This window comes from Pygocentrus nattereri, chromosome 5, assembly GCF_015220715.1.
Source record: "Pygocentrus nattereri isolate fPygNat1 chromosome 5, fPygNat1.pri, whole genome shotgun sequence".
Lineage (NCBI taxonomy): Eukaryota > Metazoa > Chordata > Actinopteri > Characiformes > Serrasalmidae > Pygocentrus > Pygocentrus nattereri.
The window spans coordinates 12,835,939-12,857,000 of NC_051215.1; the positions used below are offsets into that span (position 1 = coordinate 12,835,939).

The window sequence follows — 21,062 nt, forward strand, 5'->3', positions numbered from 1 at the left end:
ACTTCTCCAGAATATACAAGAATAACTGGTCTTGAGTAAACTGTTACACGGTGTGTAAAGATGATTTCCAGCACATTCTGTTCTCAAGCAGAAGCATATCAGCCAATATACTATATCTGGTATTTCCTAGGCAGGGAGGTAGAAGCCTGAATTATTTTTCAGTTGGGCACTGTCTTTAGTAATTGATGTTTGGTCAAGTAGTTATGTTCCTTTGAAGAATCGCCTAAAAGGCTCCTCAGAGCACGCTGCCATGTATTATGTGTTTCTCAATCCCCTTCTGCGTATGCAAGAGTCCCAGTTTTGCTTTGATGGGATTTGTTTATATTGTAAAGCCTTTTCAAAATCAATTGCTGTGTTTTGCCAGCTAATTAATTCAATGGCACTGCGAAATAGGAATCCAAAACAAACGACGTGTGTGCATTAGTTTAAAAGCGATATGGAAAATACTGTTCTTCAAGGTTGTCACAACATTCAACCACATTAAGGCACTGAAAATGTGTTGTGGGTTTGAGATCAGAGACGAACTGTAAATCAATAAGCGATCATTATTGTCTCTAGTGCTTTTTGATGTCTTAGAAACCTCGGTCAGATTATGGGGCAGAACTATTTGCCAAGTCATACAACAACAGACCACTACATTTTTTCTAATTTAAACACAAATGTTTAATAAGAGTGGCTATTTCAAAACTTTGAATACCTCTGTAGGCAATCAGCTGTTCCAGAAAATCATTTTTCAGTTGGGGGGGGGGGGGGGGGGGTAACATTCTCCAAAATATGTTCTTACTCGTATACTGAGCTAAAAAGTGTTGCCAACCAAACAGGAAGGCATTCCTGAGGACCTCACCTGAGCACAACTTTCCTCGAATGTAAACAATACATTGTTAAATACTTGATTTTTGGATGATCGGGGAAAAAGTTACAGTTTGAAAACATCCATCACAGTGACATGGTATACACTCCCCCAAACACTCCTCAAGCAGTCCAGGCCACACAAACCTAAACAACCCAAATTTTGAATGATGCTGTACTGACATTGCAATCAAGTGAAATTTGTATCCTCTAAACACTTCGGTATTTGCTATTTGCTAACCTTGATCTGGCTTTGTAGACTATATATTGTTTGATTTAAACTACTGCTACTGTATCTCAGCCAATGACTTATATTTCCTTTTACTGTTAAGTTTTTTACTGTAAAGGCTTTTGTGATCCTGGTTGCTCTCCTGAATGGTAAAAGAGTATTCAAGCTGTATTTTTATTGCCCGTTATAAAAATTTAATAGTGATTTCATTATTCATACATCGGTTTGGACTGAGTCAAGTAAAGACCAGCAACCGTGCTAGAAATTTGACTTCATGTAGTGAAAAGCAGTTTAGTTGGCTCTATTCGAGTCAAATATTATTTTTCTTATTCAAATAAAGCAAAGCCGATGTTTAGTTTAGATGAACAAAAGCAGTTTTCGCTGTAAATCCAAATCTCGCAAAAATTTCAAATCAACTTGTGCGCTGTTATATTTTCTCACAGTGTAGGATTAATGTAATGCCAGGCCAATTAGGAACCTTTACAGATGTTGTTCCACCTACCATCAACCACTGCACACAAGGCCTCATCTGTACATCAGAAACTGAAGCACTGAGTTGACTAAATGACTGAAAAAGACCACCCAATCTATAACGTGGTGCTCGGCTAGGCTTCATTGATGGCCTGGAATACGCTGAAAGACTGAGGAAGATGCATCCAAGCGTGCCACGTCGAGACGACTTTTTAATTTACCCCTAATCACAGCTCTAGTGTGGTGGCTAGAATTGAGCATGAGTCTGGCAATCGCTTGTCCCAATTACCACTTGCTCATGGCTCATCCAGACTTTCATCTGCTCTCTGGGAACAAAGCTGCCTGGAGTCTACCAAGTTCCCAAAACACTTTACATTCAAGATCATCAAGAACATGTTGGCTAAGGCTGCAGGTTTCCAAATGTCAAGGTCATGGAATGTAGAGCGATGAACTTATGATAGAAAGTCTGTATTTAGAAACTGCATTGATTTATAATGAAAATTAGATATTTGCAACTTCTCAATTCCCATTAAAGGTCCCATTAGGTTGTATTCTCCAAAGTAATGCTGTCACAGCACAATGTTTTATTCTTCTGTTTGCTGACCCAGCAGCTCTACGGGAGGTGCGACCAACTCACCAAGAATTAGTGACTAGACATAGTAAAGCCCATGGTTTACTGCTCTTATGATGAAAAGCTGCATCCAAAAGCAAACTAGAATGATGTATTAAAAGTGGGTTATTTTGAGAACTTTGAGACCATTTAAGAGAGTGGAGACATGAGAAGCTAGGAAAATTGAGCAGAATAAGAATATGAGCCTTGATATTACAAGGGAAACAGTGTTAGATTTACCTTCATAGGAAAAAAATAGCGGTCTTTAGAGGTGGATGGTGTGCAAAGTGGGTCAAGTCTAATGAAGCAGTAGTTATAAAACTGTAACAGTGCTTGATTGAAAGGCCATAATTTGTAACAAAACAGGACGCCAGCCATGTTCAACTCAGCACAACGCAGCTACAGATGTCAAGCTAGAATCATGGCCTTAATTACTGTTGACGCAATTGGGAAATATAAATCCGTCGGCCTAAGGGGACCGGGTCGAGCGCTAGTGCAAGCGTTCTGCAGGGAGCAACACTTCCTGAGGGAAACTCTGCCGTGCTCTTCTCAAAGGGACAATAAAGCCAAGTGATCAACATGGCTGCCAGGGGCCAAATGCAGATACTTACTGTGAGATCAGAGTGGAGAAAATGAACACCAGCCAAGGCCTGTGAAATGTCTTTTGTTCTGTTATAGCTCTGTGGGTTGACATTAAAAAAAAAAACTGTCAAAAGAAGAAGAGGAAAAAAATAGATGATGAAAAGATGTGTGGGACAGTGTGCTTGTTGAAAGTGTGATAACTGCAGCTTTAATTCTACAATATATATATTTTTAAAAATTGAAAGCACTGCAGTGACCGAGTTTTACCATTATCACAACACCGAAACTCAAGCATAATGATGTTCAATCCCTTTATTACTGTTACCGTCTTCACAATGCCATTGAGGAGATGAAAATCAAGTATAACCTCAAACGCTTTATAATTTTCTCCTTCATCGGTGCCATTAGAAAGGTGTCACAGACCCAGTCCTGGTTAAGTTCACCAAGTCTTGACCATATTCTTCTGGCAGGCTGGAGCTATGGACAGACGGCTCAGAAACCTTTACTTGATGCCACTGTTGTTCATGGTCTGAGCTTTGCAAACTCCTTTTCCGGCAACCTCGAAGGCAGCTCCCTTGTAGGTGGCCACACACTGGTTGTCGGTGCGCAGGTCAGGCTGCACCTGCTCCCACACTTTCTTCTTGGGGTTTAGCTCCTTGTCAGGCTCACCTGAATCAAACAGCACAAAGACACAAGCATGATCCTCTTTGAACAATAACCCATCAGGTTAAAGCTGCACTCATGCCTTACATTTTAACAGGTGCAGTACTCTCCAGAATGGCATTATGCAGTTTGGATGGTATGTTTTTTTTAGCCTCTAGATCAGTGGCTAGACTAGCAATCACTTACTGTGAACGTTATAGGGATTCCCAAAGGCTGTGTGATGTATTTACGTAATGCACCCAGTGAAAGATTATCATACAAAAAAAAAAAAAAATACAACAAAACTGTGAATTCTGTTAAAGCGATGCTGCTCTACAAAACTACATATGGCAAAAACATTAACTCTACTTAGCACTGGTGTGGGACTGCGGTGAAGTAAAAATAAGTCACACTGAAATAAATAATTAAATAACAGAAGACATTTTTCGCTTGTTAGCCAACTTCAGTGGCAACATTCCCCTCAAGAGCTGTAAAACTGAGTGCTAACAATTAGCAAGGCACTCACTGTTTTGATGGGTAGCTTAGACATGCTTTTCAATTCGTAACACGCCACTAGGCACCAGTAAGTGGCGACGGAACATGTAGTAAGTTTTTCATCAACTTAAGGATGAAGCCACGTCAAAATATCAAAGTATAGCATCATGAAGATTTTTACACCATTTGAATGCCAGATGCCTTTTTCATTGTGCGAACAAATGGACCAAGAGAAATTCTGAAAAGCTAATTTTTACATTGAGATGAAAGAGATGTAAACATTTTCCCCTTCTAAAAGGACAAGATTTTTAGCTGTGGCAATATACAGAGTGACTCAAAAAGATTCATCTGATTTCAAAATGATTTATTTCCCTTGTAAATCATTACAGAACAATGCAGTAAATTGGAAGTGGTCTAATGAGCATAACGTTTATTATGTGATTGCTCAATATGAACCTCCTCCAGCTGTACGGACAACATCAACATGATAGTCAAATTCATCCCCTACTCGATTGAGCATGTCAGGTGTCACTGTACTTGCGGCTCTTTCAATACGATCGTCCAGTGTTGCTGGGAGCGGTGGCACATAAACAAAATTCCTAATGTACCCCCACAAAAAAAAGTCACACGGTGCGAGAACTAGTGATACTGGTGACCTTTTTCTTGGAAATGTTGGTACCAACGACGAATGCTCTGAACTGTTGGAGGTTAACTGCCATACTGAAACTCTATGAGTCCCTCTTTCAACTGGTATGTGATTGGTTCCCAGGCGCCTCACGGTTGTAAAAACATGGCGCTTTGAAATCAGACGAATCACCTAGAAATCACTTACTGAACTAATTAGAATGTGATTTCTATATGAGACCAGAATGTTCTCAAATGACTTGAAGAAGATCCCTCTAGCACTGAAACATTCTTACACTAAAGTGTGCAAACCATTGAGTGCACATGTAACTGTGTGTTCAGCACAATGTCTTCTCAATCTGTATCCCTAATCTTATGGATCAGCCCTGGCTTTTGTTCCCTTCCAAAATTCTGCTATGACGCCTCGTAAAAGGAGAGAACAAGGAAGAAACAAAAGCACGAGACAAACATTGGTGTCCATTACTCTTCACAGTAAACATCCTGTTGATGGGGCCAGCTCTCACTGTTGGCTTGTTTAACGACTCTGTGGTCCGAGGAGCAGATGGAGAGAGGTGGCGAGGACTGCTCGCCCTGCCTCGCTTCGGTCCGACCTGAGCGCCGAATCCATCCCAGTCGTAAAACGGGTTTTGTTTTTGGCTGGCTCAGGATACCCAATAAAAGCAGCAGCTGGAGTACGAGCCAGGAGGGGGAAAAGCAGGGAGATGAAAGCCTTACTGATGTGACAGGGGCCTGGTGAAGGCCATGGGATGGAGTCCTGCTCTAGACCCAACCAACTCCCTGGGAAACTCCCTGTTTAGCTATTGTGCATTTAATCAACCACCCGCACTGCTCCCTTATATTACTGCCTTTCCAGTTCCAGCATGCTTTATAGACCAAAAGAGAAGTCACGACCACACTGTTTAGTTCTCTTTGAGCTTTTTGACCTCACTTTGATATATATTTTTTTAACTGTTTGAGGAAAGCAGCGTGACTATGCTGACAAAGGTGGAGTATTATTTTCTGAGCCAAGACCAAGACCAATTTCAAAGGCACTCCTTGCCTGGTCTATGTAGTTTTAGCAATAAAGCTGTTTTTTTTTTTATGCTGACTTAGTCTGAAAAGCAATGCGGCTATATGCTGTGCTAGTCTAGCCACCTTTCTCCCTCAGACTCCCTCAAAACTATCCTATGTCCCTGATTGGCTGTTGCCAAATTAGCAGCCACAGACCAATTAGCCTATGAATAAACAAAGGAATTCTGCTATTAAACTAGTCTTAAGGGAATGGAATGAATAGGGGACTCCCACACTTTGTTTGGGCAGTGAATTAGTCATGTATGGTATACTGATGAGATTTCAGCGAGGGATGTGGGAGAGAGAAAAGCGAAAGTCTTTCCCAGACCCAGAATATCTGAATGCCAACTGATGCAATTCAAAAAAAGTGGTTGGGTACAGCAAAGGTGCAACTACTGATTATTTCTATACTTGGTTGACTTTTTCATGTGATTTTGGACATCACTGCTCACTAACAGGCTTTTTGGAATACTCACTACAGTACGTAGAAGGTAGAAGTGTTATGTGGAGGCATATGTGTAGTGCTGTGCATTGGTGCTTTACCTGGAAAGCCTTGGAAGGTGACTCTGTCCCCTGGCACTGCCCCATTCGGTGGATCCAGGATCTCCACCTTGTCTGGAGAGCTGGCACACATGACCATGGCCTGGGACACCACTCCCCTCATCTTAGCTGGCTTCAGATTACACAGCAGCACCGCCATGCGATTTTGCATCTGTCAGCACAATATCGACAAAGTTATCAAAGTTTACAAACAGAACTTTAGAACATCTACACACTACATTGATAAAGCAGATAAAAAAAAACAAACACACAAAAAAAACTCTGCTTATTTAAGAAATACATTCTTTCCCATTAGGGAAAAAAGCTGAAAAAAATAACAGGCCTGAGAGCAGAACTTAGAATTATGTTTCTTTATGAAATGTTCAAAGGACTGAAACTATGTGAAAGATAAAACTGATGCACTAGCCCTTAAAATATCTTCATTAGATACCTGTGTAGAATCTCCCTATGTACGCTATATTTAGGACCCCTCTTTCATTTGCAACAGTAAGCAGAGTCTGGTCACAATGGAAGCATATCAAGTATGCTGACCAAACTAAATGCCTCAGTCTTTTTGATTTTGTTCTTAGTCAAAGGTCAATAACGTGGGTTACTCTTATGAAAATTAAGCTTTAAACGGTACCTGAAACCTTGTTCCTGCTCCATACTTTAAAGCTAATGAATCTTCTAGGTAAATGGTCAGATGTTTCAACTCTGTCCAAGCTAAAGTCAACACACTTCAGTCACATTATGATTGCAAAATGACTGCTTTTTATGGACACAGAAAACAGCAGTTCTAAGCTGACCTCAAATTCAGACGGCGCTGTAAAAGAATGGTTGATTCTTTTAATCACATGCAAGTAGTTCTTTATGGCAACAGGAAGCATTTTAAACTATGGTATTCATCCACAGGGTTCAGTCACTCAACAGCATACTAAGGTTAAGACTGTCTCAGAAATTAGAGAGAGCATTCAAAGTAATACCAGCTCTCCCATTTTAGAAGAAATGGGCATAATAGACTAACAGACCACATTGAGATAAGGCGAGGGTAACTTTAAACCTGCTAGCTAACAACATGAAGTCAACATTTATCCATTATCTTTACATTGGGAAACATAAAATACTTAAATAGCATTTTCTGTTCTACTCATAATGGCCTATTGCATTTAAACTACAACCTATATGATAGTAAAGTTATACTAACTAAACACCAAGCGTGACATGAACAAGGCTGCCTTACGGAAGTGGCATGTTGGAAAATGTCCATATAGACTAGAACTCTGTTCTCAAATACACAACAGTTGAACAGAACTTTGAAGAAACAGAGGAAAAGCTAAAGCACTTAGACACATAAAGCAGATGGATTTTTATGGGAGTCATTAAGATTAGTCAGACTGCTAGTTCGTTAAACAAATCATAAACTACAGGCAAACCGAAACACAAACACGTTTACTGAGGGGTTTGTGGAATAAGAGCAGACAGAACCACGACAAAAGTATAGCCCACGGTGGCACAGAGGATTTATTAGGTCTAATAAAACTGAAATTTCCCCCTCAAACCACTCCGGCATTTAGCACCCAAAGGTCCAGCATCAAAACACAGCATTCATTTTTCAGAAAAACAAACAACTCCTGCAGTGATGATATATTGCAGCGCTCAGTGATTTCACGACTTTCTCCAAAGCAAACATCTGCAAATTAAACGATCTTGAGTCACTGCCTCTCATAGGGGGGGAAAAAAAGGACGTGATTAGAGTTAAACTTCACAGACCCTTCTTTTCAAAGCGATTTGAGAGGGAGGTTGCGTGATCATCAGAGTTTAGCCAGACAGAAAGGCAATGAGGCAGCTAAGCATGGCCCTATGAGGAATATAACTCTGTTCAACTGGGTGTATAACTCCTAAATCAACAAGAGCCTACTGACGCGAGCGTGGCTCTGCTTTTTTTTTTGTTGCTGAGAGAGATGTACTGTAATGTATGCTGCCTAATCAGACTAAGACTAGTCAGGGTTATTTTGAAGAAAACAATATTACACATGTAAATATTTGTAACAGTATAAGTTACAGTGCTAGTGCCAAAGCCCATTGTATCTACTTCTTTTGCTTGTGTCAGGACTTATCAGCATTCAAACCTTCGAAAGGTAGTTTGGACAAAAATGGTCAAAACTTGCTCTTCATACCAAGCAAGTTACTTTAATGAACACGTTAAGAGTTGAAGCTAAATATTTTCAAAGGATTAGCAGACAGCTGCTTTAACAACAACTCTGTGGCTATTTTTTCACACTTAATTCAAATGTACGGCAAAAACATTTCAAAGTACGGCAAACTTCTGACAGACAGTGGACTCACTAGCACCCATGCGTCAAACACAAGGCCTGCAGGCCAGAACAGGCCCAAGACACAATCCTATCCGGCCTGCAAAAGTGTTTTAATTTACTATTAATATTAGCCTGTTTCACAATGTGTTGCACTACAGTCCCCAGCATGCATTGCAATGTAATGTGCACTTGGACTCCCCTACCCCAAACAGCGGTTTATGGGACAGCGGTGACACCTCTATTCTACACAACTCCATGCAATTCCACACCAGACATATCGCCGAACGCACTAGCTGCATTTCAACTGCAGTTCAACAATTAATGTAGCAGAGAAAGGATGCCAGGTGTCTAGTTCAAGCAAATAGGTATGGTTAAAAAGACTGAGCTCCTGGGGAGATTTACATTTTGAATATTTCAAGTATTCATGTAATATTTCAAGGTCTACTACAAGTACCTACACTCACCGGCCACTTTATTAGGTACACCATGCTAGTAAAAGACTGGACCCCCTTTTGCCTTCAGAACTGCCTTAATTCTTCGTGGCACTTTCAACAAGGTGTTGGAAATGTTCCTCAGAGATTTTGGTTGGTTATTTGAGTTATTGTCGCCTTCCTATCATCTCGAACCAGTCTGACCATTCTCCTCTGACCTCTCACATCAACAAGGCATTTTCGTCCACACAACTGACCGCTCACTGGATATTTTCTCTTTTTCGGGCCATTCTCTGTAAACCCTAGAGATGGTTGTGCGTAAAAATCCCAGTAGATCAGCAGTTTCTGAAATACTCAGACCAGCCCGTCTGGCACCAACAACCACGTTCAAAGTCACTTAAATCTCCTTTCTTCCCCGTTCTGATGCACGGTCTGCACTTCAGCAAGTTGTCTTGACCACCTCTACATGCCTAAATGCAGTCATGTGATTGGCTGATTAGCTATTTGTGTTAACAAGCAATTGAACATAAATAAAGTGGCTGGTGAGTGTATATTTCTCTACTGAATTTTTTTTGCATATTTTGAATAATAATGACCAGTTCGGTTTATATCACAACATTAATTAAAAACCAAATACATTTTTTTTCTCTGGCTCACAGATTTGTTGAGATTTTTTAATATGGCTCCTTTAGTGACTGACTGACACCCCTGCACTAGAAAATCAGCTTCATTTTTAAATATTCTGTCAATAAGTCACACTGTCTGTTCTTGCCTACAGGAATGACCCCATGTGAACCTCACCAGAGTCTTTGAAACACTGGTAAAAAGATGTTCTTATGCTATGTTGGTGCTGGGGCAGTAGGAGGTCAGTACCTGCTCTAGGGGGACGTGTTTGACCAGACCACTGACCACGGTGCGTGGTGCTGGTTCACCCACATCCACCTGCTCCACGTACAAGGCGTCGGCATCTGGGTGTTTATCAGCTGAGATGATGCGTCCAACCCGCAAGTCCAGCCGGGAAACATCCACCTTGGCCTCTTCCTGTGGAGGGGCAGGAGCCTTCTTCTCTTGCTTCTCTCCTGGAACCAGAGAGGGACAGGCTGCTTCAAACACTGAACAGTTTTAAGACCCAATGATAATGTGGCTAACAATGAATCAAAGCTGAGAATGATGCACAATGCTAGGCTGGCCCTAGATACCTTCATTAGAGTTGAATGCGATTGGGCCAGGAAAGATTTTAGGTTTTTGTAATAAACATCAGCAAATTACTAAATTATCACTCTAGAAATTGTCAGGATACATTTACAGGTGGGTTTAAGGGAGGTATTTTAGCTTGGACTGCACAACATAGACAAAATATCATATTACAGTGATTCTGCTACGTTTTGCAGTTGTAACATAAATTCCAATGTACTGAAAATATATCAGTGAACCCTTGATGTGGCTAAATAATCAAAACACTTGCTGGATGAATGATTGGTCAGAATGCTCACAGCAGACATTAAAACAGGAGTGTCCAATCTTATACGCAAAGGGCTGGTGTGGCTGCAGGTTTTCATTCCAACAATGCAGATCACATGATCAACTGTTTGGCAAATTAAAAAAAAAAAAAAAAAAAAAAAAAAAAAAAAAAAAAATCAGTATTACTATATTATATTACATCAGTATTGCAAATGCTGATATCATGATAATGATTAAGGAACATATTGTGCAGCCCCAGCTTTTATTCTTTATTTTTGTTTTCTTAACGAACATAAAAGAGTCAGAAATGCAGACTCAGTGTAAACCGAATATGAATGTAAATCATGAGGCAACTCTGCAGGTCATTATGTAATTACATTTAAATAACTACCCAGAATAGCACAAAAAAAGTCTAAAAAGGCTTAGAAGTCTACAATTTAATAACAGACAATTACTCATATTGGTACTAAGAGTAGGTGATCAAATAACGTTGTCAGCTATTGATACTCATACCACAGAGGGAACTGGGCTTTTATTTTAAGGAATTTAACCCAACTTTAAAAGCCTTATTTTTTAGTAGCACACAGTACGTTCCACAATTTGCACATGGAAACTATGCAGACCCTGTCGTCTCTATCCTGATCCCAGCTTATCCCACTCCCAGAGTAAAAGCAAATCTACCAATAATAGCCACCGCATGGCATTTCACTCTAATCACTCCAAGCGCTCCAAAAAAAGTACATTACTCTTCCACCAGCTCCAGACACCCATATTAGGAGCGAAGCTCAAAAAGCTGCATTTAGGTCTTCGATCCTCTTTACAGTGTTGAAAATGTTAACTTTTATGTTAATTTTATTTAATGTAGTATGTTACTGAACAAAGGTCAGTAGAGATAAGATGGAATACATGTGTGTGAATGAGAGGGAGGTAGGTGGAAAGGTGAAGATGCAAGGAGTAGAGGTCGTAAAGGTGGATGACTTCAAATATCTTGGGTGAACCATCCAGAGCAATGGACAGTGTAGAAAAGAGGTGAAGAAGAGGGTGCAGGCAGGATGGAGTGGGTGAAGACGGATGTCAGGGCTGATGTGTGACAGAAGGACAGCAGCAAGAGTGAAAGGGAAGGTTTACAAGACAGCAGTGCGTCCTGCTATGATGTGTGGTTTGGAGACTGTGGCTCTGTCTAAAAGACAGGAGGCTGAGCTGGAGGTGGCGGAGATGAAGATGCTGAGATTTTCGTTGGGAGTGACAAGGCTGGACAAGATTAGAAATGAGCAGATCAGAGGGACAGTGAAGATGGAGCAGGTTGGAGATAAAGCCAGAGAGGCCAGGTTGAGATGGTTTGGACATGTGTTGAGGAGGAATAGTGGATATATTGGTCAAAGAATGTTGGAGTTGGAGCTGCCGGGTAGAAGGAGAAGAGGTAGACCTCAGAGAAGGTTTATGGATGTAGTGAAGGTGGACATGGAGATGGTTGGTGTGAAAGTAGAGGAGGCAGAGGATGGGGCAAGATGGAGGCAGATGATCCGCTGTGGCGACCCCTAAAGGGAGCAGCCGAAAGAAGAAGAAGAAGAAGAAGAAGAAGAAGAAGAAGAAGAAGTAGTAGTATGTTACTGAACAAAGTTAAAAGCAGGAAAGCTATTTACAGTTTTTGTAGCACCTATCCTTCACGAAATTAAAAAAGGTTACAATCTATTTACCTTAACCTAGCTTTTCTGATTTCCTTCAATTGTATTTGTCTGTAATTTAATTCAATAAATGTAAAATCTGTTTTTAGGATACTTTTTTGCAGAATTGATCTGTTATTAGAATAAAAGACATAACTTTCAGCTTTTTGTCTGTATTTTTATCTGTATTTGCATTCTCCCTAACAAGGCTCTGTATTGGTCTGTACTGCTGAAATGATGGCTGACAGATCTATCAGAGATAATGTGGCTCATGTGGCAAGTGATGGGTGCATGCCAAGTTTCAAAAAACTTCACATTCATCAGTGCCGACAGAACAGAGGCATATTTGATATTTAAAGCATGGTGTTTAGCATCTGGAGCCATGGAATACTAACTTTACAAACACACTCTCAGACATACATTACACACACCATCTACCAGGTCATTGTTCTTCTTAGCCCTCCATAAATGACACTCAGATTGTCTGCGATCTGCTTTGGAGAGGGTCACTTGAACAGATGGGACTGGAAGAATCTGTGATAGAATGTGTGTGATTTATGTTGAGAATAATTTTCATAATAAACAGCACTGCACAGAAATCTGCTGATTGATCTCGGCAGCTCTGTTATAAAGTACAGCTTAACAATGAGAAAATCAACACCATCTTGAGCGCATGGCTATCTGCGAAAACGCTCTCTGGCTTGGGTTTAGTTTGAGACCCCATGCTGAGAAGTGTCAACATGACAAACAATCAGCTGAAATTAGCTTGCGGTCTCAGCTTTTGTCATCACCTCTGGACCTCGCTGCCATCCCTCTGTGAAGATTTAATTGTATTTATTAACGTGCATTCATTTTTTTAGCCAGACATAGCACCAATACAACAAGGGCAACGACTAAAAAAACTGACCAATACAATAAAGCCCACATTTCACAGCAATAAAGAACTGGTCATTTTTATGAAATGCTTCAAAAACTTGCTTTGTGACAAGGTATTATGCAACTGGACTGTTGGATAAGAAATCAAATATTGACTTTTGTTTGTTTGCCAAATATTCAAATTTTAAATACATAAAAACTAAACATCAGATCTCAATGTTAAAAAATGTAATGTGTTGTGTCTCCTATGTCCACAAGGGGTCGCTCAGCAGAAATTTTCAAGCATCCCCAAAAGCACAGTGTTTAAACCAGTGATTTTCCATCTTGGAGTGAGTTGGGGTCAGCACTTGTGAGATGCTTGTCAAAAACAGTACAGAGGCTTAGGTCTGTCACAATTAATACATCCTGATTGCAATTAGTTGAGCTACTCACAATTATTTTAGCTGATCACAAAAATTGTGCACAAAGAGTTCACAAAGAAAGTGAATTGTGTGTATGTTATTAACTGAATTGAGGCAAATGCATGCAAATAAAAGAAAGTTACGACTAAAACAACAAAAATTCTAACTTCTGACTGGTGCTAAAACAACTTTAGAGGGCAGCAGAGTAATGTTTGTTTATTTGAGCTTGAGCCGTTTCTGTCATTATCCACTGTGGCCACTTTATGTTTATTCATTTATAGCTGAATACAATGAACTGTGAATTTTCAACAAGCCATTCATGAAACATTAAAATGCTTGCTACAATATTATGAATTGCTTATTTTTACAGTCATGGGTGCGCGGCTCAGCTGTATATTAGTTTACCACACTAAAAAGCATCTGCATTTGGAGCGCTTGCCTCTCAGAAAAAGTCTGCTGTCCACCAGTTTATTCAGCTTAAAAAGACATATTTCCTTGTTCAGAATAACCTGTTGCTAAAAAGTGGTTGGATGTTTGTAAATATGCCAGTACAACAAGCTTGACGAATTGGGAGGTTGGCCAAGACAGTAAAGCCACAGCACAAATAACCTGATGGTGATTTTTATAAAATGCTTCCAAAACATGCTTTTCTAAGTAAACACTGTAAAAACCTGTTAAACAATAGGACTGTCAGATGGGATCAAAACTCAAGTTCCAATTTGTTTGTTTGTGAAATATTGAAAATTTAGATATATAATCTCAAAAAATACATAAATAAAATAAAAACATTATTTGGCTAAAAAATAAGTATGAACTGTAGTGAAAGCCCCCATTGGGGGGTGAGGTGGTTTTCAAAAACGGTACACAGGCCTAGAGGCCTGTCACCATTATTACATCCTGATTACAATTAGTTGGGCTAACTGCAGTTAGTTTAGCTGATTACATTCTAATTTAAGCCTAAACGAATTGTTGTTTATGTTCAGCAACGTTCTCCCCTCTGTGTGATATTCTTTGTGTGTGACAATGTTATTTGGAAATTGGCCCAGAACTCATTAGGAGCTGCAGTAGAGGTAGCTTTAAACATTCTTTTCTACGCTTGAATGAGCATGATTATCATTAAATTTGACAAATGTTAGAACGCAGAATTGACTCCTACTGTGTGGGATTTATAACACTGACAAAAAGATAAACATCAAAATAGTAAAAATGTCTCTGAAACACACTGAACCACAACTTCCAAATTCATCAGAGTGGATACATACTGTTCAGGAACAGCTCTCACCTTTTTTCTCTGCTTTAACTTTCTTCTTGGCCTCGTTGTTGCTGGCTGGGGGGACTTTAGCGGTGGGTGCAGGAGCAGCAGCAGATGCAGGAGCTGATGGCTCTGGCACGGAAGGCTTGGAGACACACTGGATGCTGGAGTCGGCTGAGGGCATGGCCACCTGTCTCACTGCACACACCAATATGACTTGGTTAAGTCTCACATTGCTTGGCTTTCCCGAATGTTTGTTGGAAAATGGTACTGCAGAACAAGAGACTTTCCACTACATAACAATAACTGCTTTGGTCCCAAATCACATCATTGTACACACAAACCCAATTTCAAAACAGTTTGGACTATGTGGGAAATGCCAAGAAGAACAGAAACTAGGGACTAGTAAATTTTATTTGACCTGTGTTATACTTAAAATATTTGATATTTTATATTATGAACTTCATTATAATTTTTTTAAACATATGCTCATTCCAAATATAATGCCTTCAACATGTTCTAAGAAATGTGCAACATGTTTACCACTGTGTTACATCGCATTTACATTTAACACCTCGTAATAAATATCTGGGAACTGAAGACAGCAATTGTTTTTTTTTTAAAGTCTTTTGAAGGATCTTGCACTTCATAATGCACCATGTTTTCAATAGGAAACATGCAAGCCACTCTAGCTTCAACATTTCCTGATTACAAAGCCATGCTATTGTAAGACATGCAGAATGTTTCCTTGCATTGCCATACTGAAATAAGCAGGAACGTTCCTGAAAAAGACGGTGTCTAAAAGGCACCATATGTTGCTCCAAAATGTGTACATGTCTTTCAGTTTTAATGGTGCCCTCACAGATATGCAAGTTACCCATGCCAATAGACTCTGGCTTTAAAACGTTACACTGGTAACAAACTGGATGGTACTTCACTTCTTTGGCCCGGAGAACATAATCCATTATTCCTAAACAGTTGGAAGGACGGACTCTTCAAATACACAAGTTTCCATTGCGCATCAGTCCATTTCAGATGAGCTCAGGCCAACAAAAGTCAGAATTGTTTCTCCATGTTTTGAAGTATAGCTTCCACTGTGCACAGTACAGTCTCAGCTTGTACTTGGGAAGAGGTGGGTAGGGAGACGAAGTAGCATAGAAGCATGCCAGTTTTAACGCAGTGCCACCTGAGAAACTGTAGGTCACATGCATTCAGGTTTTGGCCTTGTTTTTAACAAGTTTCCTGAATCTTTGTGATAATATTATCATACCTAAATTCCTTGCAATCGCTTAGTGAGGAACAGCTGGACTAGTTGCTGATATAATTTGTAGCAAGCCTCAAGGCCTAGGCCTTTCTTAGATGCTCACTTTATACCCAAGCATGATTACGTTGCCTGCTTTAAAATATTTTCTGAACATTTAACAACATTCCTAGTTATAAACTGCTCAAATCCCAATTTGGCATACATTTCAGAATGAGCATATATTCACAAAAAACAGTGAAGTTAATGAGATAAAACAACAATCTTTGTATTGTTTTGTTTAAATAGAGGTCAAAGTAGATTCACACATCACTGCTTTCTTTTGCATTTCATATACTGTGCCAACCTTTTTGGAATTGGGTTTGTAGAAAGACTTCAAGCAAGCATACTCAATCAGAATTAAGCTTGCATACATATGTTTTTTTGCATTTTGTTGTTGTTTCTATCTAACTGGAATTTCAATGCATAGCATAGCGCCCTTAAAACAAAGCACATTAAATCCATTCCTGACCTGTAGGAGGAGGACGTTGGGAAAGTATGTTAAACGCATGCAACTTCTGGATTCTAGTCACAGACCATACTTAATTATTTCACAAAACTACATTTACCAAAGCCTACATTGGGTCCGGTGCCAATGCTTTGGTGAAGAATTATGGAAATATGCTTGACTTGACTAAGACATGTCATGGAATGTCATGGAATTCAGCAGCATAACTCAGCTAAAAGACAGAGAGAGACTATTTACATACTCTGTGGGAGGACCAGCTCCCAATCCAAACAATTTTAATGGGACAAGGCTACGGGGCCCATGTAGACAGAAAAAAAAAGGGAGGAAAATAATCCCTTCAGCCGAGACAGATAGGACAAACCAAGAGAGTCCACTGTTGTGCAACAGTCTGATTGCACTGCATGGGTCAAGACTTCCTGAGAATGCTAAACACTGCTGATGTGGGGCAGGCTGTATTCTTTGTTAATTACCATAATTCCATGTTTATTTAAGTTAACTATAGGTTTGTGCTTCCAGTATGCGTTAACTGAGTGTTCGCTGGCTGAAATTTGAACCAGGCTCAGTTTAAAGAACTCTACAATGACTTTGCTCGCCTGCCTTCTTAGAAATGAAGGAATAAATAAAAGAGCGCTGAGCAACACCTGATTAGAAGCCTTTTAAAATTTCCACTTGATCTCTGATTAGGCTTTTACGTTCCCATTAAATCATGGAAAGAGACATAAAACAAACACCATAATAGGACAAGTGGAAAAGCAGAATCCTACATTATTTAGACGTGTTCTGCAAGCCGTCCAAAAACAACAGGGACCAATGGAGCAATTTACAGAAATCTAAATTGCCTATTTGTTCTAATCCTGCACATTTCCCACCTCGACACTCTGGAAAACATTACTTAAGTGCTAATGATGGGATGGCTGCTCTTACTTGTACGTTAATGCATGGCAGAGGCCTAGAATCCCAGCGGCTCTGCATGAATTGTTGGCAGTCACACAGCTCCATTAATCAGATCAGGGAATTCTCCTGGGCCAGAATTCCCTCGGCATTTCAGAGTAGGGTGCACTTAACAATTACCTGTAAAGTGATTTAACCTAAAGACTATTATTTGATTACTCAACAAATCTAACTATAACGCTTTCAGTCTCTCTCCTCTATAATTAAAATTTCTCTCTGAGCGGAAAGTGATTTCTTCTTCTAACCTGCCTTGAAACAATACATATAATCGCCTCCTATGCTTTGTGTAGTGTACTGCAATCTGTCAGAATGATCACCATAATATTATTAAGCAAATGATGGGTCAGCATGAAAATTCATGTCAGGGGTTTCCAACCTATGTATTTGGCATTAGAATGTATGAAAGCTCAGTTATGAGATTTATGAGCTGAACAGCCTGAAGATCAGATCATTCATTTCAATCCAATCACAGGAAACAGAATCTAATCTGTAAAACATAAAACTACAAAAAAGAAAAGTGTATGTACAGCTCTGGGGCTAACTTTTGGTCCAGTGACAAGAAGGCAAGGTCCAGTCAAGAAAGAGACCAGAAAAACTGATGTGTAGCAAATTTGACGTGATATGTAATAATAATAATAATAATAATAGTTATTTTTTTCCCAGATGCTCCTAATTGCATGAGTGAAACATCGAGAAGAACAGACAAAGTGCTGTTGTTGTTGCACGTCTTGTGTTAACTTTTTAACTATTTTATATATTTTCATTACTATTCCTATAATTCTTCACTTATTTTTATAACAAAGTGCCATCACTGGGCAACAAGGACCACTGGCACCACCTCAGGACACCACATTTTAGCTTAATGTTTACAGTTCTGATTCAGTAATGCTGCTTCTTATGTTTATAATGAAATAACTTAAGTAGTTTTAGCCCTAATGCTATATTCTGGGTGCAATTTCCATGGATATAAAAATGGACAGCTACAGTAAAGGGCTTGGGTCGTGCTCTACCTCCTCTCCTTCTTTCCTTCTCAAGGAGTTGTCTCTTCAGATCCTCAATATCCTTCTTCAGCTTGGCATTCTCGACCATCAGCTTCTTCTCTTCTCTGACATTGGCCTGCACAACTTCATGCAAGAAAAATTCTTCTGTTAGACCTCAGTGACAGGAAGAGGAACATGTGCATGTGAATTTCACCTTAAGTGGCAGCTGTGATCTAGCCCTGATGTAACCCTCAGCCTTGGCGGTGTGTTAGAATATGGCCCAGAGAGCCAAGCCCTCCCCTCCCCTCCAACTTACTGGCTTTCTCCTTCAGCAGCTGGACCTGCTGCTTGAGGTACTCAATGATCTGGTCAGCCTCCGCTGCCCTCTGTTCCAGTCTCGTAATTGTGGGTGTGTGGCCTGACATCTTGAAGAGGGAGCGTGCCAAGAACCTGAAAAACAAGCCAACAGCAAAGATCAAACTCAGCGGAAACTCTTAGTCACTTGTAAAGATGTCTCTAAAAGCAAACTCAATAGACCTTGGAAGACACTCTATCCGTGTTTGGGAATATGTAATGATTCAAGCATAGAGAATCTGTGATGCAAATCTGTTGTGTTTTGGCAAAGATAAAACTTGACATGTGGACTCTAATCTGCCAAGCTCATTGTTTTGTCCACATCACCTATGCCATGGAGAGGCTTTCAAATGAAATGACCTACACTCTGCAGCTGTCCAAATACTGGATCAGCTCCTCTCCAAATAACACATAGCCACACACACCTAAAGTCTCCTTTCATTGTTAAAGGCTAAATATAGATGACGAAAGCACCCAGTCCCATTTATATTCACACTTCTAGGCCTGAGAAATGAAGGTTTTGAACATTAGCTGCCAGTGAAAACTTTAAATGCTGTGAAGAGTTTCAGGTTAGGTTTAAACTTTAAAATCACAGGAGAACCACAAACCATATGACATTTAAATTAAATAAGCTGTCCATCTTCCTGCATTCTCTTGTCCTCGCTCTTTCATGGGCAGAAAATTTGAAATACAGCATTGGCTCATCTACATACGCACCAGCGCTGACATGTGAGCTTAAGACAATTTTCGCAGTTTCAAAAAGACCAACGAACAACACAGTGCTGCTCAACCAAAAAGGCTGCTAGTCAAGCCACATCATCCCCTCTTGGAAGTAACATAGACATGACATGTTTTGCTACAACACATCTCCTGAAAAAGGAATCAGGGGACTTAAACAAGGCACAGGAAAGCAGAAGAAATTGGCTTAACACATAGTACAGGGTGGTGCTGGAAAACAACAGCTGGCGAGGGATGAAAAAACGAGGAAATTAGAAACACAAAAAAGCTGGACTTGATAATATCACGGATCAAAGTCTCTTGTTTTTTGGAGCCCTTGAATTGATTTAACTAGGCCTGTGGTGGAAGAATTTACGAACACCATGATAGCACCGTTTTCTTTTGCATAACCCCTGAAATCGGGCCTCAGGGTTGTGCTGGAACCTCACACTGCAGGCTCCAACAAACCCAAACCTTTCGCCTCTGATGTGAAGTCCCGCAGGGGTCATCTCCTCCCACACTGACCAGCAGGACAGTCACAACATTGCTGTTAGCGGGGCTGCAGTCACAGCCAAGGGCCTACAACTCTGAAATAAAGCCATGTGTGGTTATTTGGCAGGCAGGGTCTGAGAAAAGCCATCTTGGCCTTTGAAGATGTTAAAGCCAGACCTGCATTTCGCTCAAGTGCAACTCATGGGGTGAAGAAGCCTGAATAGCTCTGGCAGACAGTAGCTGTCACACGCCCAGCTTTGTATGTTGAGCAAGGCTAAAGAAGAGAAACAACTGCTGCATAAACTGCAACAGCTCCACTATGATCGTTTTCTTAGGCTCTGGAGATCAGAGTAAATGTAACATTTTTTATTGAACATGGTTTTAATAAAACAAGGTTCATTACAATTACAACACTATCACCAATGTAGTGCCAACAGGACTGTTGTGAAGCCAGTGAAAGGAAAAGAATTTAGACCAAATGGTTTCCCATAATTTCCCTCCAGAGTTCTTTGAGGGGTGGAAGCCACTGGGGCGTACGAAGAAGGGCATCCTTGTGGATTGTGGGCACCGTGTGAGGTTTCAGATCTGTAACAAGGCTCTCTCTTACGACCAACTTCGTGGTATCGTGTGAACACCCATCAAGGCACAACAGAACATGGCACTAGTTTAAACTGCTGTGACCGTTTAAGTCACCACGGCAAAGGCATGGGATGAAACACTTGCCTGCCAAGCCAAATTGAAAACAGTATGGTGCACAGCTGGCATTGGGGATACGGGTGTTTTACAATGAAATACGCCACCAAAAAAGGGACGGTCCAGATTTATGACATTTAACAATGCTGATGGTGAACTTTTAAAGATGATTCCATCATATCAAGTCAGTGAATCATCAGTTTTATTAGCATAAAGGGCATGCTTCGTGCATTTGTATTTCACAGACGCTGTAACACAGTTGAAGTTACAGTAGGAATACCAAAGTCCAAAGCAGGAGGCCCACAGGCTAAGGCTGTACAACACAGACATAAAATGTTTGATAAAACTGCTGGGTATCATGATGATGATATAAGAAGCGATAACTAATTATTAAAATGTGCCTCTGACTGGATGTGATTCAGATTTTTTTCTCCATTAAGCAAAAAAAATGAAGTGAAATACTAACAGCTGCTTACATGAGAACTGCAATCACATTCTAACCAATCAGCATTACCTCAACAGCTTTTTCTATAAAGACTACAAAAACATAAATGCCTCGCACACTTAACACAATACACAGTGCCAGAACAATC

General features: G+C 40.2%; 1 protein-coding gene across 3 annotated transcripts in view; it reads right to left on the reverse strand.

Moving 5' to 3' along the window:
• Positions 1 to 3,038: 3,038 nt before the first annotated feature.
• aimp1a (aminoacyl tRNA synthetase complex interacting multifunctional protein 1a) overlaps positions 3,039 to 21,062 on the reverse strand; it is a 22,770-nt gene continuing 4,746 nt past the window's right edge. For all 3 annotated transcript variants that reach the window (XM_017720500.2, XM_017720501.2, XM_017720499.2), the window contains exons 2-7: positions 18,530 to 18,663; positions 18,244 to 18,357; positions 14,544 to 14,711; positions 9,733 to 9,938; positions 6,117 to 6,285; positions 3,039 to 3,410 (exon numbers count right to left, since the gene is read on the reverse strand). In XM_017720500.2, coding sequence (XP_017575989.1) covers positions 3,244 to 3,410; positions 6,117 to 6,285; positions 9,733 to 9,938; positions 14,544 to 14,711; positions 18,244 to 18,357; positions 18,530 to 18,638 — 933 coding nt within the window. In that variant the 5' untranslated portion in view covers positions 18,639 to 18,663 and the 3' untranslated portion in view covers positions 3,039 to 3,243. The remainder of the gene's footprint in view (positions 3,411 to 6,116; positions 6,286 to 9,732; positions 9,939 to 14,543; positions 14,712 to 18,243; positions 18,358 to 18,529; positions 18,664 to 21,062) is intronic.